General features: G+C 44.5%; 1 protein-coding gene across 1 annotated transcript in view; it reads left to right on the top strand.

Moving 5' to 3' along the window:
- The first annotated feature begins 11,045 nt into the window (after window positions 1-11,045).
- AKT3 (AKT serine/threonine kinase 3) overlaps window positions 11,046-24,721 on the top strand; it is a 192,065-nt gene continuing 178,389 nt past the window's right edge. The window contains exons 1-2 of the mRNA XM_037069537.1: window positions 11,046-11,726; window positions 22,242-22,398. Of these exons, the coding sequence (XP_036925432.1) occupies window positions 22,353-22,398 (46 nt within the window). The 5' untranslated portion in view covers window positions 11,046-11,726; window positions 22,242-22,352. The remainder of the gene's footprint in view (window positions 11,727-22,241; window positions 22,399-24,721) is intronic.

Raw genomic sequence — 24,721 nt, 5'->3', positions numbered from 1 at the left:
TCTTTACAAATCTTTTGAATTAAGGCAACAATTTGGAGAATAAAGAACAATGATTTAAATCTAATCGCTGGAAACTCGGGTAAATCCCCTCTGTGACTCACTCCTTCTCTCGGGCAGGAACTTTGCCCGTAACACTGACTAGAGCTCGTGAACATTCGCTCAGTATGGGAACCCTGATATTTATCTCATATTCCACGTCATGTTTATTTTTCATGTTCCTTGTCACTTTTGCCATTTCTCACCCCCAGAGTCTCCCAAACACTAAATAGTGTTTCCTTCTCATTCAAGACTGCCATAGGGGGTAAAGGGTGCAAGGGAGGGAAATCGCTCCTCTCTCTCCTTCCTGAGAAACACAGCGCCCAAGGTGGACCCTGGAAAAGAAAGCGGCAGCTTTAAGTTAGTGGAAGTTGGGCTGGAGAATGTGCATCTGGGCCTGCAGACAGGGAGGTAGGTGGCTAGGGCTCCAGCCCAGAACCAGAAAACCCCAGGCCACGCCTGCAGGGCAGATGTTTCTGGCATGGGGGGGGGCAGGCTTGTCCTCTAAACAGAGGGACCCTCCCAGGATGGGCTGAGGGCCCAGTTACTTCCCCACAAAGTCCCCAGCAGATGCATCTCCGGGGAGAAGGGAGTAAGGGATAAGAGCACTCAGGACTGTAATATTAATCTACGTGGAAGCAGGAAAACAGGGGAAAGGAAGGTTGTTCCCATCGCAGAGCTGCTCATTTGGGAACCCCTGATTTTCCCAGGGCGTGCTGGCAGGTTTTCTTTCTGAGGTTGGATTCCCAGTGAGACTGACTCAGAGATGGAGATTGGTTTGCAGCAAGTGTTTTTCCGGGGTTCTCTCAGGATAAATGCCTGGCAGTGGGTGAAGGAGCAGGACTGGGCGGGGGAAGAAGTGTGTGTGTGTGTGTGTGTGTGTGTGTGTGAGAGAGAGAGAGAGAGAGAGAGAGAGAGAGCAAGCATGAGCGTCCTGGGGTGAGGGGCTCTGGGAGAGCTGTGGGTGCCTAGGGGGTATGGATAAAGATTTGTCCCAAACTGAGACAAGAGGACCAAGCATCCTGGGACTGAAAGGTCACTGGCAAGGGCATGTGACCTGGGGTCAGGTGGGTCTCTGAGTAGAAGGCAATTCCTAGAAAGGGGACTTAATTAAGAAGGGACAGCGAGCCACATTCCCGGCAGCAGGAGAAATGTCTGTTTCTGTCCCAAAGGAAAGGGTGCATGCAGATCTGGGCGTGACCACGCTGAAGGAACTCAATGTGTGACCCCTGATGTTCAAGGCACTGACCCGGGCATTGTGATTCGGTCTGCATCCTACCTGCATTCTACAGGTGCTGCTGCTTGGTGCTTCCTCCTTCATGCCAGGATGCACCAGCACAGTCCCATTTCTCCCATTGCTCTACAAATCCCTTCCCCTTCACTCTTATCTCGGAAAAGTACCCACCTTCCTTTCAAGCCCTATCCCTCAATCTTTATTACACTGCCCTTTAGAATCATTTCCCCATACCTAATCCCCCCTCTCCCTTCATGTTCAATCTCTTTCCCCCAACTGCCTCTTTCTCCTTTCTCCATTTATATTGTCTAATTTCTCTCATCCTCGAAGCAAAATGAGTGTCCCAACCCAGGTTCCCTTTCGCTTGCATTCCTCTGCTCTGCCAAACTTTTTGACAAAGCAAAGGGGTTTGGTGGAAAGAACGCCGCAGTGTCAGACCGACCCTGGTGTGAGCCCCGGCTTTATCCCTGGCTAGTCTGGGAAAGTTCCTTAATCTCGCTGAGCCTATTTCCTCCTGTATAATGTGGGTGTGGCGATTCCTATTTAATGAAGTTGTAGTGCAGATCAAGTGACCTAGACTGGATTCGGTGGCCCGAGTTTAATTTTCCGAATGCAAGGGTTTAGAAAATGTGACTTTATTTCTAGGACTCAACTTTATTTCCATTTTCAGCCTCCGTTTGGCTGGGTGGTTAGAAACTTCCTTCCTGCTGGGGTCCTGATAACGTCCTGGAGGGAAGGCAGAGGGGAGAGTGGCTCCCATGGTATCAGTGCGTGGGGAGAGAACGGACTGTGGGTCTTGGTCTGTGCACGCAAGCGTCCTGTGAGTGGTTGGTCGTCTCCATTGCCCTGTGGTTGTCAGTCCTTCAAAGCTGCTTTGTGCTGTCATTTGCTGATGGGCTGGAACTGATCCTGCATCATAGTCGAGTGTAGGGACCTCAGATGTCTGCCTAAACCCATAAGCAACTCCAGAAATCCTGGTCACGCAGGAATTATTGTGTAGTCATCCAAGTCCCCCTGGGCTCCAGGAAGCTCTGCGGGGTCTGAATGCCTTCACTGACCATGGGGACAAGTCAGCCTCTGGCCCTTCCCTCCCTCTAGAGTCTTACAGGGAGAGAAACACAATTTCCCTCTCTCCCTCTCTTTCTCCCTCTCATTCTCTCTCTCTCTTTTTTTCTGGTGGGGCCAGGAATCCTAAAGGCTATCAGTTTATTGACTCACTTTCCCACACAGATGGGCCTTACAGGGCAGAAACTCACCCATCTGTACCTGTGCTCCCCGTCCTGAAGCCTGAAGAAATTTCTTGCGGTGACCAAGTATGGGAAGCCTTGCTCTCCGCTTTGCACGTCCTCCCAAGTCTGTGGCCTTAAGCCCTAGAGTCATTTCCATTTCTTCCTGAGGGCTACTAGGCNCTATCAGTTTATTGACTCACTTTCCCACACAGATGGGCCTTACAGGGCAGGGTATAGGGCCTGCCTTCTCCAGAAACTCACCCATCTGTACCTGTGCTCCCCGTCCTGAAGCCTGAAGAAATTTCTTGCGGTGACCAAGTATGGGAAGCCTTGCTCTCCGCTTTGCACGTCCTCCCAAGTCTGTGGCCTTAAGCCCTAGAGTCATTTCCATTTCTTCCTGAGGGCTACTAGGCTTTTGAAAGTAAAAGGCCAAGCAGGGACTATTTCCCCCCTGCTCTGCTCTGTGAGCTCTTTCCTGCGGCAACGGCCAGCTGTGTACGTGGCAGGGAAGAGCTAGGGGACCTAGAAACCAGAAAACAGTGGTGAATAATGTTTCAAAATAGCATCCTGTCCCAGGGAAGCGGTTTAGCTTGTAGTAGGTGGCAACAACGATTCTTTTCTGCTCCCAGCACCCCACCATCCCCTCTTCCTCAGTTGGCCATTCATTTTCTCTTCAGCTCAGTTCAGGGACACTTTCAACCCCCTTCCACCATGAAATTACTCCCACGAAAGTAACCGACGGCTCCCCCATTGCACAATTCAGTAGGGGCTTAACAGATTTTTCACTTGACTTCCTCTGCCCTCTTTCCACTGGCACATGTACCCCCCGCCCCCTCTTCAAAACTCTCCCCTATCTGGGCTTTATAACTTCTCGTTTCTCTTCTTACTCATTTGGCTATTTTTTCTTCATCTCCTTCGGCATGCCCTTCAGTGCTGGCATTTCCCAACCGGCTTTCACCGCCCCTCTGCCCACCAGCCGATTACTCAGACTGCTGATTCTACATCACGTTCCTCAGGAAGGTCTTCCGCCTTCTCTCTCTCTCCACCGCTCTTGCGTAATTGTAGTCTCTTTTCTTCTGATAATTATTGAAGCCCAGCTCAAATGTCTTCATGTCACTGAAACCTCCCCTGCACGGCAGTTCCTCTTCCTGGAGTCCCCACTGTTCATTCTCTCCAGCTTCCCTCGGTGCGCCATTCAGTGCCTGGAGTGTCTCCTCCCACCTGACCCACCGCTGACCTTACTTAAAAGCTCATCTGCAGCGTCATTAACCTCTCTCTAGGCTGACCCTACTTCATCCTTTCCTTCCCACTGTTTCCATGGTGTGCCCTCTCCTTTTATGCACGTTTCTGCTCTTGCACCTCTTTGCATGGTAGTTGCTTATTTCCGTCCTTCTCCCGGTAGATGGAACATCTTGAAAGTGGTCACTGGGTTGTCCTCCTCTCTGTCTCTAGACCTTTGTCCGTGTAGAGTCCCCGAGTGCTTACCAAAGCAAGTTAAAGTGACTGTCAAAATGTGAAGGGTGTCATCTGTGGTCTAAGACATTTGATCAGAGCTGACAGTAGAACTAGGCACATAGACAAGTAGCTTTATGACACCGTGATTAGAGATTTAAGAAAAAGAGGTTGTGATAACCCATCATGAAGGAGAAAGTGCACGAATAGTAAAATGTTGGGGATTTTGCCTTTTCTCTCGCTTTTTATAGGTTGTCTCTTATGAAGGAGCTAGAGATGATTTTGCTCAGGAATACTATTTCTCGGTGTCACTTAACCTGAGGGTTTTCTCAGGCATTTGGAAGAAGACACCTAGGAGGAAGAAACTTCTCAGAAAATGAGAGGAGGCAGGCAGGGGCCTGCTATAGGCAAGCAGCAACGTGTTCAGCGCATTGTTATGTTCTGACTTGCGTGCTCAAGGCTCGCAATAGCCCCTTGAAAGGAGCAAGATAAAATTAAGGAGTTTAAACGAGACGCCAAAGTCCCACCATTTTCTGAAATTTGTAAATATTTTGATACACAATCGGACAAAGGAATGCCACTCTTTGGTGAATCATAGGCATGAAGGAAAATTCAAGGTGGTCTCTTACAGTAAAAAAAAAAAATCCATCTGTTTTAAGATTCACGCCTGCATCTGGGGGTTTTCATGGCTTAGTGTTTACATTTGTCCAAGCGAGCGACTGAGTCCAAATTGTACTTCCATATTTTTATCTTTGATTTGTGGCACTTTTATATAACATGTGCTCTTTAGAGGTAAAATTTAATACTGTTTTGATTATATATATTTTTAGAGAAAGTGTCTGAAAACTGAACCAAAGGAAAAAGCCTAAATATTTAATATCATTAATGTAGGTAACAATGTATGAAAAAGACAATTTGTTGTCACGTATTTGGTCAAGCGGAAATGCAAGCAAATATAGAGAAGATACTACATTAATTAATTTGTGACTTAAAATGGCTGTTAACGTTAATATATATTTTTGAATAATAGCTCATAATTGTTTTATACATGTGAGCACGTATCTATGTGAGAAACAAAAAAAGCACCTACAATACCACAGAGAGAATATGCTTTTTAGTAGGGATTTAAAACTGAAGTTTTAACTGAGATTCCCAAATACAAAAAGTATGAAAGTTCAAGTGAGGTTATTTGAAGATATTATAAAGGAAAGGCCTATTATTCTATGACTCAAAGGCTCTTACGCACTTGAAGAAAATAGAATAGTGTAGAACCTCTGAGACAGAGGGGATTTGTGAAGGAATTATAGCGAGGGAAGTTGAGCTCGCCACCTCCAGAAGGGAGAGGGTGGCTTCTTTGGCTCAGGCCGGGGCCTTCCATGGGCTTCCACGGGATCGTGTGGGATCTTGGTATGTGTTCCCTACACTGGGCGGATTCTGTGAAAAGTGGGGAACGGGCTGCCCAACAGCACCTGTAGCAGAACCACGAAGGAGAGAATGGCCTGCAAGGCGAAGAATGTGTGAGTGTTGCCCAGGGCCCGAAGTCCTGGAAGTCCTCTGGGGGAGAGAGAGAGCTGGCTTGGAGCCATGCTGAGTGTGCCTGGGAGACCTCCTGCCAGAGGGTGAGGGGACTCCAGTTGGGGTGCGAAACAGAAGCTGGGGGCTGGTCAGGAGCTTCCAGCTAAAGAAACAAGTGCATCAGCCATGTCATGGGGTGTTGACCTAACGAAGAGCAGATATTTCTCCGGCAAAATGGGTTATTTGGGAGCAACAAAGAATCGCAATTCAGGGCATGTGGTCAAATGGTGAACCACGTGCAAATCCAGAGGACTAGAGGAGGGGATCGCTCTCTTATGGACTCGGGAACAGGTCGGGTGCTGTGGTAAGGAAGAGTCCGTTGAAGGAAAGTTGAAGTTCAAGGCACAAGAACGTTTCTTTGGCTGAGTTAGGGCAGTTTCTCATTCACAGACCTGTCCCTGGGAAAGGAGGACTCTTTCTTCCTCCTGCTGAGGTGGTGTCAGTTCCTGCTGGAGAGGCAAGGTACACCTCTTCCCACCGGGGTCTCCACGCCTGAGAGTTCTCTCTCCTAGCTCTGACTCCATTTTAAATGGGGTTTCTGTTGATTCACTTCCACAGGGGGCTGCAGTTGAAGGAGCCCAGAAGCAACTCTGCAAAGAGGCCCTGGAGAGCCAGCTTCAAACATGTGCCAGTAGCTTCAGGGGGGTGCAACCTGTACCCCTGTGCATGGGGACCGGCACTTGGTTTAATGCTCTGTGGTGGCCATCTTGAAATTCTTGATTCTTTTTCAATAAGGGGTCCAGCATTTGCATTTTGCACTGTGCCCTGCAAATCCTGTATCTGGTTCTGTACATCAGGCTGAGAGTGTGCAAGGCTGGCTTACAATGGTACCAGCGGGATAAGAACTGTTTTGTCCTTTGCCCGCAGACTGATCTGTGGAGTGGAAGAGAAAAAAAAATAGGATGGAGAAATAGAGAGGCTGAGCTTGCCTGCTCTCCCACTACAGGCTTTCAGCCTAAAGAAGCTTTGAATTCTAAACGAGATTCAGTGTTTTCAATTAAAATCTAATGTCTGAATTGAGCTTTTGCAACTTAAAGTGGCCATCATTCTGTCCGGTAACTAACAGTCAACAGAAAAATTCTGAGACTGAATTTTCCCCTACCATACAAAAGCAAACCAATATTATTTCAAATTCAACAATTGAAGGACGTCAGAGTGGGTTTTTAAAATTTATTTTTACACTCATGCAAGGATATGCTTATTGATTTTAGAGAGAGGAGAAAGGAGGGAGAGAGAATGAAAGAAACATTAATGCGAGAAAGAAATATCCACTGGTTGCTTCTTGTACGTGTCCTGACCGGAGACTGAACCAGCAACCTAGCCCTGTGCCCCGACTGGGAATCGAACCTGTGACCGAATCAGTTTATGGAACAATGCTCTGACCAAATGATCTATACCAGCCGGGGCTCATATTGGGTTTTAAAAAAAAGTTGGGTGTAGATATGAAACTTTCCAGTTGATTCTGAAAGTATTTTCATTAGCAGAAGATACTATGTTTCAAAAGAGATGGGGAAACTTTCTGGAACAGAGCTGTATTTACATGAGATAACAGAGAAAGGAGTTGCGGTAATTACCCAAATGAAGGTTGGAAATTTACTGTCATTATTTCACTGCGAGCTGTTGTATTGAAAAATTCAGTCCCCACACAGAGCAGATTCTGAAAGAGCCAGAAACGCACACCACTTCAGGAAGTTAAAATTATAGCCTAAAAGGAGGCTTTGGGATTACAATAGGTATGTATTAGTTTTATTACACACCTTGATTCTTCCGCACAGCCAGGAATAATAATTACATATGCCTGCCACTTTGGAGTTAGAACACGAGTTCTCGCTCAATGCTTCACAAGCAGTTATTGTGGTCAGTAACTTTCAGCAACCCAAGAGTACCGAAATACCCAATGCAATGCCCAGGGATTGCTTAATTGCTAACAGACGCTGGCAGAGAGGGAGAGAGAGAGAATATGAATGAAAAATTTTCATTCATACACTAATCGTGTAGCGGGGGAAAAAAAAACCTGACAGTGAAGTAAAAGGGAAGCTTCCGGAGGGCTTTAAGTATCCCAGTTTTAGATCAGTGGCATACCTGTTCCTCAGGTATTCTCATGTGTTATTAACACAGTGCTTGATCCATACCTTAAGACATCTGTGAAAAAGAGAAAAATACAATCGGTAGTGATAGCGATTGCAACGGACTCTTCTGCTACTTATATATAGATTTCAACTGTGCACTTTCGGAAACTGCTCTATTAATCATGTAAGATATTCACTAACGACAGCTATCGGGGTAACGTGGTTATTTCAGAAATCAACTGTGGCTGAGACCGGCTGGCTGTACTTGGAGCCTATTTCTGTTTCTTCCTGGGCAAGATTCGCCTTCATGGCCTGTTGTGTAGTTAGGTGGCTTGGGGAGTTCTAGCTGGTCAGCGGAAGGGACGTGCAGAAAGCCTCCCTTAAATGATTCTCCATGCTTTCCCTCCTTCTGCAACCTCAAGGTTATGATTTTGTGTTCAGCACATGACAGCTCTAATGTGGAAGACATTGGGCCCTATATGAGTAAATGCTTCCTTCCAGGAGCCTTCTCTGCTCTTCAGAGCTTCACGTGGGTGAGAAATGCGCTTCTACAGTTAACGTGCCGGGATAGGTTCTGCATTTGTTTGCTGTACGGGTAGTGCTGTGCTAACGAATATATCCACATTTATGGTAAAGGAATTCTAGCTTGCTGATCACTCACTGTGTTGTTAGATACAATTGAATATTTTCTCACATTTAATTCTCTTAGGAAGGCGTTGAAGTACAGTCGTAATTGTCATTTCACAAATGAGGAAATGAAGGTTTAGAAAAGTTAGGCAACTTGCCGGAGACATAAATTCTGTTGAGACGGGATTTGAACTTGGGTCTGCACGTCTCCAAAGTGTGCTTATGATCTTCCCAGTGAGCCATCCAAGGGGAAGGTACTATGTAAACCGCGCAGAGAGCACAGAAAGCTGTATTCCTCCTCCCTTTGTTCATTCCCTCATTAATTTACTCAACAAACACTTATTCTGTTTTATTTTGTGCCATGTCCAGATAACGGAGCCAAGACATCCTTTTTAATAAGACCGAAGCAGTAACTTAATTTTTGTTACCCGACGTCCTGAAATTCTAATTGTACCTTCTAGTTTACATTATTCCCAACAAATGGTGGAAATACTCAGAAATAAGCCCTCAGTATCTGATTCACTTGTTTCCAGTGCAGAAGAGTGAATACTTTTTTTTCAGATGCACAAATTACTGCGCTGGCCAAGTGGCTTCATTGGTTGCAGTGTCATCGTGTACACCACCGAGGGGTTGAGGGTTCGCTCCGTGGTCAGGGAGAGGGGTTGTGGGTCTGAGCCCCCAGTCCGTATTGTCACCGTGGGTTGGTTGGGGCACATGTGGGAGGCAACTGATTGGTGTTTCTCTTTCTCTCTCCTTCTCCCCCTTCCTCTCTCTCTAAAATAAATGAACGTATTCTTGGGTGAGAATTTGAAAACAAAAGATGCATACATTACTACTACTGAGAGATGTTAGCCTTAAGAATATCTGGCTTAATAAGGAATGGGGGCTCTTCCCCCTGAAGTTTAGGAGGGACATTCTCATGGATGAACATGCTGCCATTTGCACGTGTGATCAGGGTGTGACGACGATGAAGGAGAGAGATCCAGGGCACGTTCTGTAGGCAGTGCCGCCCCACCATTATGGGCGAATCCTGCTAAATTCATGATGGCAGTCTGGGGGAAGGGACAGCGTTATTGAAACAGATAATGGCTCTATCGTAAATAATAATTCTGGAGTAAAAGCTACCAGGCTTTGATTATAGAAATTTACGAAACTCCTACAGTACAAGAGCAAAGTAAAGCAAAAGTAAAAGTTCATAATTTTTCAATATTCTACATGAAGCCTAGAGTATAGAGCCCATTATTGTTTACACAACACTTAAATTTAGGGTTTGGTCCACGTAAGATTTAAAGGACTACGCAAAGTGTTTTGAGACAGTATGGCTCATAAGACAAATTTGGTTTTAATAAGCACATGGATGTTAAAATTGGAAACAAGTGGAAATTGAAATTGATGAGTTATCTAGCAATTTAGAGTACCACAACTCTCAAAGTTCGATATTTAAAAGAGCTTTCTGGACACTTTTTTTCTTTCAGCACCGGTGTCATAAGGACTAATTTTCTTTAAAACAAAAAGTAGGTTTGGGTTACTGTTGAGTTAAAAATAGGACCCTTTTTTTCTGCGTGTGTGATTTACAACGAGAAATCTGTGACCAAACCATGTCGCCAATAGGGACTGTTAGAGATCTGATAATTATGGGAACAAATTATCTATATTTTATACACAGAAAACCTGAATAAAATTAGGATAAAGTCTTTTACTTTTGCAGTTTACATACCAGTTCATGATACTGGGAAATACCAGTAAAGGAAAAAAGCAGCAATTGAGAACTTTTCCTCTTAGGTCAATTGTGTACCTTGAAATAGCAAATTCGCTCTAGAACGGTCAGGGAAACATTATCCTTACAAATGACTATAAAAACCAAACCAAACCAAATCCCCATTTGTTTCTCATAGGTTTCACACTCCTACCTGCAATCCCAATAGATGTGCATTTCATAAGAGAAAAGATGTGGACATCGATGGGTAACTACAACTCACTCTGTAAAGACCAGGAATTTAAACAACTGTTCTAGAATCGAAAAAAACATGGTATCGGGGAGAAAACACCCCAAGAAACCATCTTTTGAAACTATGGAGTGTGGTGTGTGGTAATATATGGCCATTTGGCAAAAATAGGGTTTCCATTGTGAGTATTCTCAGGACGCATGAACTTCAAAAGAAAGAAATGGTTCTTTTCTTTCTAGTGCATGCAGAACATCATGGCTTCCCCCAAACCAGTGAAAACTAATATCCCGAAAAAAGGTGTCATTTTAAGAGTGAATCAGGATCCCATCGCAACCTGTGTCTATGTGTGCCCTACGTGCTGGCAGGAAGCGCTATGGGTGGCTCTCGGGAGAGGTGTTCGTGGGCTGGACGGTAAGGTTTTCTGAGACAGTGAGAAATGGTTTCAGGTCTCGGGCTGACTCCTGGGGTGCACAGGAGTAGGGTCCCTTCCCCCGCCCCGCTCCAGGCTCCCGGGGTTATCCCCGCACCGGACACCACCGCACGGACACCACCGCACTTCCAAGTGCTGGCCGCCCCGCGTTCCAGCCAGATCTCCCTCGGAGCCGCGAGGGGCGGGTGGAGATGCGCCGGGGTGGCCGCGCTTTCCGAGAACCAGGCGACGGCCCCTCGGCGAAGCGAGCTTCCCTGCCCAAGCCCCAGGTGCCCCGCCGCTGGCCACGAGGGCGCGGGGAAACCCGGCACTTCCCGCCCTAGAACGACGGCCCGGGCTCCCAGCTCCGGCTGGCTGGGGGGGCTGTTCTCGCGAGAGGAGAGGGGCACGGGGCCCCGTGGGTTTGGGGGGCGCGGGGAAGCCTGAGGACGCGGGCCTGGCGGGGAGGGGAGGGGAGCCGAGGCGGCGGGCCGGCCGGGGACGCGGGGAAGCCGCTCCCGCCAGTCGCCGAGATCCAGCCCCTGACGTCAGGAGTTTTCCTCAAAGTCAACAACAAGCCCCGCGGCGGCAGCGGCGGCGGCGAGAACCGAGCGGCGGCGGAGGCTCCAAAAGGGAGGAAGGAGGGCGGGGAGGCGGCGGCGGGGTCCCAAGGGTGAGGCGCGGCCCGGAGAGGAGGCCGCAGCCCGCGGGCCAGTGCTGGGGGCGCCCCGGGGCCCGGAGCCTCCGCCCGCCCGCCGCCTCGCTGGCGTGGCCCGGCCCCCGCCCGAGCGGTGTTTTCTGGTGATGAATTGAATTTGTAGCCGATATCCGATTCCCATGTAGAGTCTCCGCCTCCTCCTCCTCCCTCCCCCTTCTGCCGCCACAGCCACCGCCGCTGCCGCCTCCCGCTCCGGCTCCGCGGCCCGGCCCAGCCGGCTCCCTCCCTCCCTCCCTGCAGCCCTTCGCTCGCCCTCCCGCCGGCCGCACCAGGTTCCAGGGGGCCAGAGGCTCTGCGGGGTGGGGGGAGGACAGGAGGGGAGGAGGAGGGAGGGGGGACCCCCGAGTCACCCCCTCTCCTCCCCCCGCCCCCCCGGCTCCATCCTCCGCCGCCACCCGAGCAGCTGTGGGCCGCCACGGCCGCCTTTGCAGGTAACAGCCACCGCCCCCCCACTCGCGCCCGTTCCCCGATTCCCCGCCAGTCCCTCGGAACCCCCTGCCTGATCCTCCCTCAGGTCCTCCCTTGGGCGGGGGGCGGCGGGGGCGTCTGGGCTGTCACAGCGCCGGGGGCGTGGGCTGGGTCAGTGGAGGCTTTGGGTGTGGGTGTTGAGGCCAAGGGGGTGCCCAGCGCTGATGACACGGGCACCCCCTCACTTTCCAGGGGAAGCTGGGGGGCGGCGGTATGCGGGGCGGGGGGGGGGGGCGCGGGAGGGTGTCCCCGGCCTAGCGGTACCGTCCGTGTCTGGGTTGCCCCGGCCCTGGCGCCTCCAGTCTCTGCGCAACTCCGCGCCCTCCCCTCGGCCCTCCCTGCCAGCCGCACGGCATGGGGAGGGGGCGCCCGCTCGGACCAGGGGTGGCGGCGAGGTTATATAACGCGTGGAGCTCGGTGTCAGTGTGTTTGGGTTGGGGGGAGGGGGCTGTCTGCTGTGCCGCCTGTTCTGGGGCCGCCCGTGCGCGTGGGGTGGGGTGAAGGCGAGGATGCACCGGCGTCCCCCGGGGTCTCCTTCCTCCTCCACCCACCCGGCTGACGGCGCGCAGAAAAGAGGGCGCTGGTGGGGTGGGTGGGGATGTGCAGGGGGAGGTCGGTATCGTGCTTGTCTGTGTTTTTAATAGTAGTGGGGTTTTGATCCACTGGGGAGTTGTGTGCTAAGAATAGAAATGTGCGGAAGATGCTGGGTTTGGCTGATCCAGTGATGCTGTCGCTGCTGGCGGCGGCGACGGCGGTGGCTCGGGCTGCAAGTAAACAAACCAGCCTCTTCCTCGTCCGTCGCCTCCTCCTGCGGATCGGTCTGCATCAGCCATGATGCTGGTGGGGCCCTTCAGAGCCCTAAGTTGAAGCCTCGCTGGTCGCTGTGTTCGTCCTGACTCCTTGGCGGGGTCACTCCTTGTCTGGGATTTCCCAGGAATCTATAGTTAGGCCAGATTGAGTCTCTTTAGGGCCAGGTTTTTGATTTTGGTATTTACTGTTTACCTTTGAAAGCAGAGAAAATATTTGCATATAGGTCAAAGTTATGATGCTCATGTTTCTTTCATCAAAATCATGTTATGAAAATAAAGCCAACTCATTCCACCAATGTGGTGATTGGTTGAAAGCCCAGTGGATTTGTAATTCATATCGTTTCCAGATAGAAATTTAGCATTGAACCCTGTGTCTACTGGTTCTTTACTAGTATTAATGAAACGGTCACATTTTAAAGCTCATCCTCAAGCTAAAGGGTATGAAATAATGACTTTTTGCAGTTAGAACATTGCCAACTGCCTCAGATCATCAATGCAGATATATATCCCGTATTTGGAAAAGGGTGGTCATATAAGTTGTAGTACACTACAAATCATTAGACAAATGGTGGGTTTTGTTTTTGGTGGAAATTCAGTACGTTGTTAGGAAATAGTTGAAAAACCAAAGGTGGAAGAATCCAGTAAAGATGGTTTAGGAAACTTTATCTTCAGAACTTCAGGTCATTGCAAAATATGTATACATGAGTATGAATATTCAAAGACACGGTTGTCTAAAACCTGAAAATATTTATTAACATGTCTATTCATAAGTTACTAGTTTCCTAAAGTCTATGACTGAATGCACAATTACTTGCAATTTGCATATAGACAGGGTGGGGCAGAAGGGGCCTTACAGTTGAGTATGTAAAAGTTTTTTCTAGTATCATTGTAGTGTTTTCGACACGAGCAACTGTGAACCTCCTTTTGCCCCACCTTGTAGACATCGGTAGGGTTCGTTTTTCCTCCTGCTGATGTGTAGTTTTGACTTTGAAAGTTTACGAAGGAGATTATATTGAAGACCTGCTTTGCGTTTTTGTCACTGGGCTTGACTCCGATGTCTCTTACGGGCTTGAGCTTCTTGTTTGAAACGGAGGCAAGTATATATCTTACGTGATGAGACAACATTGGAAATGAAGTGAATGTTGAATTTTAGTTTAAGCTGTGTATTTGTATTGTGTATTTGCAGTACCGTGTTTGCTTACAGTGTGGAAAAAATTCCTAATGTAATTCTGCAAGGTAATTTATGAAACCATTATCTGTAGTCACTTTGTCCCATATGCTTATTTAGCCTGTCCATGATTTGGTGAATTATGTTCCAATTTAAGTTTTAGTGTGACATTGACTGAGTTGAAGTTGGGTCTGTTAGAGTACTTAAAAGTTCTGTCTTGGACTGTTTATTGCTTGTGTAAATTTACGGCTGTTAAATATTTTAAGTATGTTTTTGTTCATTCAACAAGTATTAGGGTATGAGCTGTGGGGTAGGGGCTGGTTTGACTGGAAACTTTTCTTTACAGGACATCACTCCCGGGAGAAGGGTGGTTTGTTTTCAGGTCACTGGCAGTCTAAACGTGTTTGGTTAAACACATCGCGGGCAGACACACCTAGCATGGGTCTTGTGCCATGTAGGGATCTAGGATCTTATTTAAAATTCCCCCCCGAGGATTATTCATTAATCTATATAGAGAAAGGGGGGTGGAGAGATATAAAGTGGTCAATCGGTTGCCTTGGACTGGGGGATTGAACCCGCAGCCTAGGAATGTGCCCTGACCAGGGATCAAACCTGCAGGCCCTTTGGTGTACCGGATGTTGCTCCAACCCACTGAGCAGCCGCCTGGGGCTAAACTCTAGCTTTTGATGTAAACAGGTGAGAGGGTTCTTTTCCTTACATAAATTCAGTGGAATTTTCCAAGTATTTGAATTATTTTAAAGAGAAGGACCTGTTTTACAAATTGATTATATGGAAGTTTAGGGTTTACTTAAACTTTCCATATTTTTGTGAGAGGGTAGCCACGCATTTTTTTGCTGTTCCATGTTTTACTTGAAGAATTCACCCTTGGGAAGATAAGGCAGTTATTGTGAACAGCATGTTCATTGGATTTTTGGAATGACTTGATGGGAGCTTGTCTTTATAGTGTGCTTAAGTTTCGGGCACTGAAAAACATTTCATTGGAAACCACTTAGATTGGAATAACATGCAAGAAAGAAAAAGGAATCCATTGCAATTTTTTTGTTGTTGTGATCAAATCAGTCTTGTAGTTTGACTTGCATTTTAATTTATCTTAAGTTAATACAAAATTAATGCACATAATTAGTTTTCGTAGATTTGCGTTAGGACACTTAAGTCATTTAAAGTTGTTCTGCTTGTAAGTCCAAGTTTCCGAGTTTACGTCCTGGTTTCATACAGCATGCACTGTTCTGTAGTCCCCTGGAGAGACAGTCCTGGTCATTTGATGTTCATTATTTGATTACGGTCTTTTGAGCACGCTAGAACTAGACACAGTGTAGAATTCATGGTAGCCAGTATTTGGGAAGCACTTGCTTTGTGCTGGGCACCGTTACATGTGACTAACACGTGTACATTCATTAGGAGTCAACGACAGCCTCAGCCGCCCTTTACAGAGTGATTTCAACATGAGAAACACTGACTCTGGTGTTATAAAAAGCCATTTCATTTTAACTTTCCTCATTCCGAAACATTTCCTTTCAGTACTTGTACTAGTTTCTAACTATTAGCCTTCACAGCGACAATGCTAAGTTTTGATAGTATAGTACAATAGTTTTCTCAAAGATAAGTTGAAGAAGTAAAGACGGAAGTTGATTGACTGATGTGTAATATCCTTTTTCATTTCATTTATTTCCAATGCTGAATTACATGCCATGAATGTTTACATATTTCATTGCAGCACCAGCCTTTCAGTATATGACATGTAAATATATTTCCGTTGCGGAGTAATCTTCAAGTAGTAGTTGATTGAGAGCTTACTTAGTATGTTTCTTGACCCGTGGGGTTGCTTTTTAGTTCTTTTTCTTTTCAGTATTTTTTATATTTATTTATTGCCTACTGCAGGTATTTTGCACATCAAAAATAGGTATATTTTCTTAATATTCAAAGGGAAAGTAAAATGATTTATTAGAAGAAATCTCTAGAAGACTCCCAAATTTCCAATTCACTAGAAGACTGAGAATTTCTCTCCTCTATCTTAGGAAAGTCTCTGACTGCATTTGTGGGGTTGGGGCGTAGGGTAAGGGGGGGAGGAATAGATATTTTGCCAGTTTTGGAGTTCAGTTCGAGTTTTGGCGGAGTGGAGTTGGTGTTTGAATGTTGTATCTTCCCAACCGTATTAGGCTTCTGTGGACAGGAATGGGTATCGTCATGCCGTTGTTAGCTAAGATGTCATTTATAAATGGACTGGATGTAGATTGGAAGTTGAAGAATCATGAATATCAGCTCTGGAAGAGCTGTGGGGCTCTTTGGAGGCCGTCTGAGGCCATACCTTTATTCTGTGGCTAATGAAATGGGCACAGAGAATTCAAGGACCTTAGAGAGCATCTCTCTGTGTGGGGCAGAGCGGGAACAGGGACCCCAGTCCTTTGGCTGGCCCCACGCTCTTCCCATTGTACCATTGCGATGAACTTTGTTGCAGGGTACCATTCCTGCGTGTTAACTTATTTTAATTGGTGGTAAAAAGCTGTCAGGCTGGTTCTTGCTGGTTCTTGCTGATTCATGGATCATACACCAGTTGTATTTTGTGTGTATGTGTGATTTTTAAAAAAATTTTATAACCGGGGAGGTCCCCAGGACAGAGTTTAGGAGGACTTTACATGTCTATTGGGAAAACATGGCTAACCGTGCATCCAGAATTCTTTTAGTCCTTCGTTGTTACTGAAGGTACCCTGTTGTTACAGGTACCTTTCAGTAGACACTGGCCACACTTCACCAGAGAAATGTCAGGGTTGCTTTGTCAATAGCTTGTCCAGTGTTTCAGGAATCGGATCCAATAGGTATTTTCCTACTCCATGTTAGACTATTAAATGAATCACTCAGCACAAGTTGCTTTTCTGTTTGATTAACGACGGCTGTGTCGGTTGACATAGCACTTAAATGCCCTAAACAGGTGTAGGAAAAAGGGGGAAAGTGTGTTATGCTTCAGTACATATATTTCAAAATTTGTGAAGTTGAATTTTAAGCATTGGCAATTTTGAAGAAACGATATTTTGTGTGAAAGTCAGAACCTTGCCTATGTTTATTCAGGTGTTTTCCCATAATGTGAAACTCAGCAAAGATATTTACAGAAAGACTTAAGAAAATCCACAAAGGTTATTATTGTGCTCTGAGGAGATGAAAGGTATTTGAAATATATAATTTCTGTGGCTCACTTCCCCATATATTATGTTTTTTTAAAAACAACAACAACAGGATAACAACTTTTGAAAGGGACAGACTGACTTTGAATTATTTGAAGTGCAGAGCAAATTACCTTGAATTTCCCTTCCACTTCAGTATTTTAAGTTTTATGTAGCGTTACACACTTATGGCGTGTATTTGTTTCACCCATGTCTTGCACATAGGTGAATACTATAAAATCATGTCATGGTTACCCTTGTCCATCATTTATCATTTGTATTTCAAAGTAGCACCATTCTGTTGTATCTGAACACGGGTCACCTTCATTAATTCAGTTGACTAGCATATCGAAAGTGTATAAAAAAGTGTAGTGGAGAGCAAGTATATTCCATGTAGTATGAACTATAGCCAAATTTATAGTTTAGAGAAAGTTATATTATAGAATTCTGTTATGGCTTTTTACTTAGAAATTAACATAGGAAATTGTTAACCTGTGAATTTTGCTCTTATTCATATAAAAGAGAATTGCTGAGGTGCCTTTAACTTTGACACCCTACTTTTAGTCTTTTGTTATAGTTTCATTTGTGATGGCAGAGTTATCATATTTAATTTTTAATTTATTTGAAAATGTGCTTTACTGGACTTGGAAAGACTGATTTGAGCCGGAAAAAATGTTCAGAACTATTCTCAAATGTGATACGTGTGCCTGAGAGTTCATACCATGTTATTTTGGTAGAAAGCATACCAGACTTGATAGAAGATTTGAATTGTATGTGAGTCACTGTGTCACCAACGTGTTCTGCTAACTGGGCAGTGATGTCATTATTGGTTGGTCATGGTTTTCCTAAATTCAAAATTGTAGAGGCAATAGCTACTACACAGGTTTGTTTTCAGAGTCAGATGAGGCAATTTGTGTGCAACCGTGTTGGTAGTGAATTATTAAAGGTTTGGAAAAGGTTTTTAGATGTTTCGTTTTGTTGGCCTGCCTGTGGCCTCAACTGTAGCCCCTGTCACAGCGTAGATACTCAGCATGTACTGATTAGTTGAACAAATATGTGTGTGTTATGTTTTCTTGAGTGAATATTTTAAAAAGGTACTTGAAGAAGTTTGATATTTGCTTAAAATTGAATGGTTGTTTGTCATAAGGAACAAATGTCTTTAAAATGTTCTTATAAATATCATTAAGAAAATATGCCATTCTTTCTTTTTCCCTTCCATAATGGGTCATCTTGGGCAGTGATGATGCTTGATTTGTTTAGGAATGGAAACTTGAGCATCCTAACAACAACAACAACAACAGAAAGAAGTAAAAAATGTTAGAACAAAAAGATAATTTTGATATGTGATAGTCCTTACCATTGATGGAAGTGTATAGGAAATATATTTCAATGGATAACGAAGAATATTTATTATAATTTTAGTTATTTATATGTAGATGCTTCCATAATGTTCAAATTCGGGTTTGGTCTAAAGATGGCTTAATACTATTCTCTCTGTTGACTCAGAATATTAGTTTGCTTAGTCTGTCCTTCATTAAGGCTGAATCTTTGTTCCTTGTGTAATCCTCTGATTTATTCCATGTTTGCTAGGCATCTCTTACGTGTCAGCACTGTCAACTTGTTTTACTAATAATAATGCTATCGAATCAGGTAGAAGATGTGAAAATGTGTTTTAAATTGTAATATGACATTCAGATGCAATTATTATTATCATCAAATTCTCAAATAATTGTGAACAAAAGCACCTTTATTGTAACTGCTTTGTGTAAATTCTAAATTGTATCTGCCAAGAATTTTGTGTGCATTTTTTTTTTAAGAATGGGAAAAATTAGATTACCCAGCATTGGAATGTTTGATGAAATAGGCTTAAAAGATAAATGACCCAAGTGCTGGATGTTATAGGGCAAACTTCTATGGGGGTCAGGACTGTTAGGAGGAGGGGCCGTTCCCTCTGCCTTTCGGAGCAGATTACACCCTGGAGCCCAGCTCATCATTTGGCAGCTTAGTGTTGTCAGCGACATGGGAGGCTGAGCCCGACAGAGTGGATGACTGGGGTGCGAGGACAGTGCCACTGCAGGAGAGGTAAAGAGGACAGGTGACTGTGTATTAAGAGTTAATAGCATTGTTTCTGTGCACGAAAGAGCATTTATTTCCAGTGAGGGAGCACAGTTCTAGGGTGGTGTACCTCTGAGTGTCTTTGCAGTTATGGGCAGAGAATGTGCCATTTTAGTCAGTAGAGACTCAGGGGCAATTTTTAAAGCTGAAGATGCTGACTATAGGTAGAATTTGTTCACATTTGCAGATGCAAATGCGTCAAGTTCTCTGTAATGTGTGGGGCTCACTGGCCCTGATGAGGATGATAGATTTTCTCCTATTGATTTAACATGTATTTTAACAGTTTAATGTAGATAAGCACATTTTCAAATCTAAAGTACTAGTGTTTGGAAGTTTCTTTATAAAGCAGAGTTCATTGACTTTGGTTGATCTGGCTGTCTCAGTGTGTGGTTTTGTGCCGAAGAAGCAGTGTCGGCGGAGAGAGCACGCACGCCTGGTTCCCGCCTTGGGTCTCTCCCAGGCCGCTGTGTGGCCTTGGGCAAGTCACTTGCCCGGGAGTCTTCTTGACTCTTTCCTGAACTGGGAACCAAGGTCCGTTCCAGCTTTGAGATTCTTAAAATGAAATGTCCACTTAAAAAAAATAAAATCGATTTGACAGTACTTTTGTTTTTCTGGTGTTTTTCATTAAATAAAGGTATGGTAATATAAATGATTTCAGTAGGAAAGTGTATATTTTAAATATGTGTATTGGATATGTATTCTTTTTTGGTATTAGTAGTAAGTTTTGATCCCTGATCTCTCCCCGTTCTCCTCCTCCCAAGGACATTAAGATATACATTTCCTTTTACCCAGGCCGTATAATTTGATGGTCAGAAACCAAGAATTGCTCAAATACGTGTGAGGCCCCTCGCTGCAATGCTGCCAATGAGGAGGCCTAAGGGCGGCCCCTGCAGGGGCTTCGTGGCTCACATCAAGGCATTTTGTACTGGTGTTGTCCACATTTAACTTCCTCCTGATTGGGTAAAAGAGTTTACCCTCTCAGTTATTTAGCTCTATATGTATTACGGAGTCAGTTGACCATGTTGAGTTCTCTAGGTCTCATAAATCAAACGAAAATGATCTTTGGATTCTGTACTGAAGGATTTTTTGGTGTGTTGCCTGTTTTTAATGGCGAGACGGGTCTCATCTTGATGATGTGGCCACATCTGTGGCCGTTTCCAAAAGTGTGTTCTGTTCCTACGGATATTAATATGTGTTACCAACGGAGAAAGACAGAGCTCTGTTGTTCAAATTAGTGTAGGATTTCCTGATGTGTGTAATATGTTAATAGTAATGTTTCAAGAGAAAGATGTGGTGTGTAGAATTTTCCCAACTCACTTGACCAAAGAATTTTTCTTTTTTATCTTTCTTATTTATCCAGAATTTCCTTTCATATTCTGTCAAGCATGTTGGGAGAAAATACACCCAGATTCCGATATCCCTTTGACTGTCCACAGTAGGAAAGCCAATGATTTGGAGGATGGTCTTGGCCACCCCCAGCCGCCCATGAGGGGGTGGTCTTCGGCCACACAAACTTTGTCAGATTGTCATCTTGACTCCTGACTGCTGCACAATTAGACTGTGCCCTTAACTGGCATTGAAAAGAAAACTGGAGTTCATTTTAGGGCTCGCCAAGGAGTCCAACCTTTGTATTTGTCAAAGCCCGGCTGGAGAAGGTAGCATACGAGCATCGCGTAGTCCGTCCGTTGTTTTTTCTGGCTGTCTAACGTCTGGTCTGTGCTCCCGGACCACGCTTTTGGTCCCTTTCCGTGGAAATGCTCTCACTCAGTTTGATCTCGGTATTTCCCGTTTTAGGTTGAGAGGGATGTTAAGAAATTGCCCTGTAAAACTCATTGCTATTTATGTGTGAGGGTATTTTCGAGAGTTTGTTTTTTACACTAGAAGGTGTCTTGGGGAGACCCATGAGAAAAATTTCAGAATTTCCGATTCTTGTCCCAGGAAGAATTAGTCCTTCTGAGCACCTTTTTTTTTTTAATTAAAAAAAATGCTTACAGATAATGTACATATTGAAACCATTGTGTTTCTGTATTTGCCTTGTTTCTTGAAAGCTCCTGCTAAATTTGGGGCCCATCTTTCAGAAATCCATAGGCTTTTTATTTGGCTTCTTTTTATTTTTATTTAAGGCAGTAATTTTCAACCTCTTCTGTCTTATGGCCAATTAATAAAATTCCGCAGCCCACCAAGAAATAAATTTTTTGCTGCTCGGACACAAAATAGGTATCATTTTGGTGTATTCACACTGGACGGCTCTTGCGTTGGCTGTCGTCCTTTTTTATTTGTCCGTCGGAGGAAAAAGAGGTCAGTGCCCCAACCGAGTCGTCAGTCAGGTAGTGCCTGCTTTAAAATTCCTGCTGCCCGACAGCTGGAACTTGCCGATGGGAGGTAATGCAGATTGGGAGTGGAGAATGCAGACTGTGGGGGCAGGCAGCCGGGACTCCCATCATGGCTCCACTGTTCCGTTTTCAAATCGGGCAAGCTCCGCCCTCTCCAGGGCCCTCAGTCCTCCCCATCTGGGAAATGGAGCCGATCGAACCCTCCTACGCTGGTTGTAGAGATCACCTGAGAAGAACAGATTTAGGCGCCTCCGCGAGTTCTTGACGGTTCGCATGCTCCACGCTGTTTGCACTTTTCACAGTCCCTTTGTTTCACTTTGCCACTTTAGAAAGTAATTGATTTTATATCACTTATAATATTTTACTTATTGTAATCAACCTAAAGTATTTCTTGGAACATGGCAAAGGAAGCACACATGTTAGTTTCTCAGCGTATTTTATTTTACACGAAATGTAACCGTTAAAGACGTTCCCCATGGCTCTCCCACAACTTTTTAAGTTTACAGAGGTTTTGAAACTAGACTCAGGTGAAGATTTACTTCTGGTCTGCTTTCATTCCCTTCCACCTGAAACATAATCACTAAACAAATTTTCTGTATTATTTGTGTAGGTGTGACAGTGGTTTTCTTAGGACTTTTTTTATTGCAACCTCTTAGGTTGAAAGTTTCACTATCATTCGAAATCTGTCACAAGACCAGGGCAGTGCCTTCATTATACAAGTACTTAATAAATAAGTCCCCCAGTTTGAAGAGCTAGACTTTTATGTGAGGTCAGGCCAGTTGAAGACATTTACAAAGAATTAGTTGTTTGTTATTGCTATGTGAGTTGCAAGAATGGAAAAAAAAAAAGAAATTCTTTCTTCAATACTTCCTTCCAGGCTGAGTCATCACTAGAGAGTGGGAAGGGCAGCAGCCGCAGAGAATCCAAACCCCAAAGCTGATACCACAGAGCAGCGCTTCTCCAAGTTGGGGGCTGGTGGGGAGCCATCATGAGCGATGTTACCATTGTGAAGGAAGGCTGGGTTCAGAAGAGGGGTAAGTGTTTGCGGCGGCCGGAATCGTGCGGTTGGTAAGTGTGCGGACCATGAGTGGCATTCTGGAAGATGGCATTTTTTCTGATGCTGTTAACATATGCAATAAACTGACATGCTATGTCCAGTAAGAGAGAGATGATGTTTCATCTCTGTGTGAGGAATTTGCTTGTTATTTTGCAATCCTTTGTGATTCTTGATTTTGATCACTTATAATCAGGTTTGGCTTTCTGGTCTGTCGGGTACATACATGTTATAGAAAATCCTTGTATTTTTCTGTGTTATTTATAGACTCTACAATCCAAAGAGAAATTCTTAGAATGCTTTAATATCTAAACAAGTGTCTTTAACTTATATGCATTTCAAGACATGTAAACAGAAATAAAATTATTGAGTTATAGTCAGCCAGTTGGGGTGGTGGTAGCGGGGAGGGTTCACCCCCAAAGCCTTGGATCTTCAGGAGTCTGGTGAGCAGGTAAGTGACGTCCTGGAGTAAAAGACCAAACGAGGGAAGAGTGTGTGCGTGTGTGTGTGTGTGTGTGTTGGTCTTTACTTTTATGTTTTTATTTTTCAGGATTTACTTTTAGTATTTCTTGTTCACTCCTACTTTAGGTAAACAATTCAATGCATTATTATACTTCTGTGTTATTGAAGGAAGAGCTCTCAATGTAAAACCTAAGTTTTACATCCTCTATGAGATCACCTGCTAATGTGGTCAATGTGTTTATTAGAAATCTAGGGTTTAGATTAGTTGCTAGGCAACTATTGTTTATCCACATGGCCAAGTTGAGTAGCATGAGGGCCATTTTCATTCTCTGGACTTGGAAGTACCATGTATCTATTTTCGGGTTAAAAGTTGCCTCTTAAATAGTGATTTTCATAAATTCTTTGAAGGTTTGTATTTCATCCCTATGTTGAAGAGCTGTTGAGAAGAGTTAAGTTTGTTTATGTGTCACCAAGCTTTTAAAAATCAACCTTAATGAGTTATTTGTTATACATAGAATAAAATTCACTAATTTCAAGTATACACTTTGGTGTTTTGCTAAATTTATACAACAGTGTAACAAACACCGTAATCATGACTTAGAACGTTTCTGTCACCTGAGAACGTTCTGCGTCCCCCTGGGAACCACGCATCGGCTGCTGCGTCATTGGTAGGGTTTCCGACAAGTAGAACCCAGCCATGTGCAGTCCTTTGTGTCCGATCTCTTTCCCACTGCCTCATACTTTTAGGGTTTGTCTGTGTTGCTGTATGTATCGTTCGCTTGTTCCTTTTTGTGGTAGAGTAGTGTGTGGCTGTCTGGGCGTAATACAGTTGCCCTGTTTAACAATTGATGGACCTCTGGGCTGTTTCAGGTTATTGACTCTTACGAATAAAGTTGCTGTGCACATTTGCATGCATGTCTTTGCGTGATGTCTTCATTTTTCCTGGTCAGTGATGTAGGAATGAGATTGCTAGGTCACATGGTAAGTGTATGTTTTCTTCATAAGAACCGTCAAACGGTTTTCCAAAGTGGATGACTATTTGTGTTCTGTTTAATTTTTATGTTATTTCTCATATTAGAAATTGGGAAAGCACTTTCAGATTTTAGTGCTGTATGAAGGAAGGTATTTTTTGATCTATTTTCTAACCTGTTTTATATATATATATATATTTTTGGGGGGGGCGGGTGGCAAGTCACTTGATCCTTTTAGAGTTTTACTTTATTAATCTCTAAAGTTGTTCTTGAAAGTTTTCTGTGAAGGTGAAATAAGATAATGGATATAGGTGTTTGGACAGTTTGAACAGAAGTGTAAACTGTTGCTACCAGTGTGTTTTATCATTGGATGAGGGTAGTTGTTGAACCTGTTGGTTTAATTGTATCTTCTCTGAAGAGCCATTATAGAAGGTGGGCCTATAGGACATGGGATATAGAAAAAGGAAAAAACGTCAAAAAGAATTTCTCCGTGTGTTTCCGCATGGGTTAGGGAGGGGGATCCTAGTGNTAATGGATATAGGCGTTTGGACAGTTTTAACAGAAGTGTAAACTGTTGCTACCAGTGTGTTTTATCATTGGATGAGGGTAGTTGTTGAACCTGTTGGTTTAATTGTATCTTCTCTGAAGAGCCATTATAGAAGGTGGGCCTATAGGACATGGGATATAGAAAAAGGAAAAAACGTCAAAAAGAATTTCTCCGTGTGTTTCCGCATGGGTTAGGGAGGGGGGATCCTAGTGATTGTGTGTGTTTGGGTGTGAGTGCATGTGTGTATTCATTTTAGGAGGTGATAGACTCATAAGCATAAGAATTGGAATAATACGTGAAAGTGTAAAATAAAAAGTGAAAAT

Source organism: Sturnira hondurensis, unplaced genomic scaffold, assembly GCF_014824575.4.
Source record: "Sturnira hondurensis isolate 20B ecotype Veracruz unplaced genomic scaffold, ASM1482457v3 Scaffold0018525, whole genome shotgun sequence".
NCBI classification, from domain to species: Eukaryota; Metazoa; Chordata; class Mammalia; order Chiroptera; family Phyllostomidae; genus Sturnira; species Sturnira hondurensis.
This window is presented reverse-complemented; position numbering and strand designations above follow the sequence as displayed.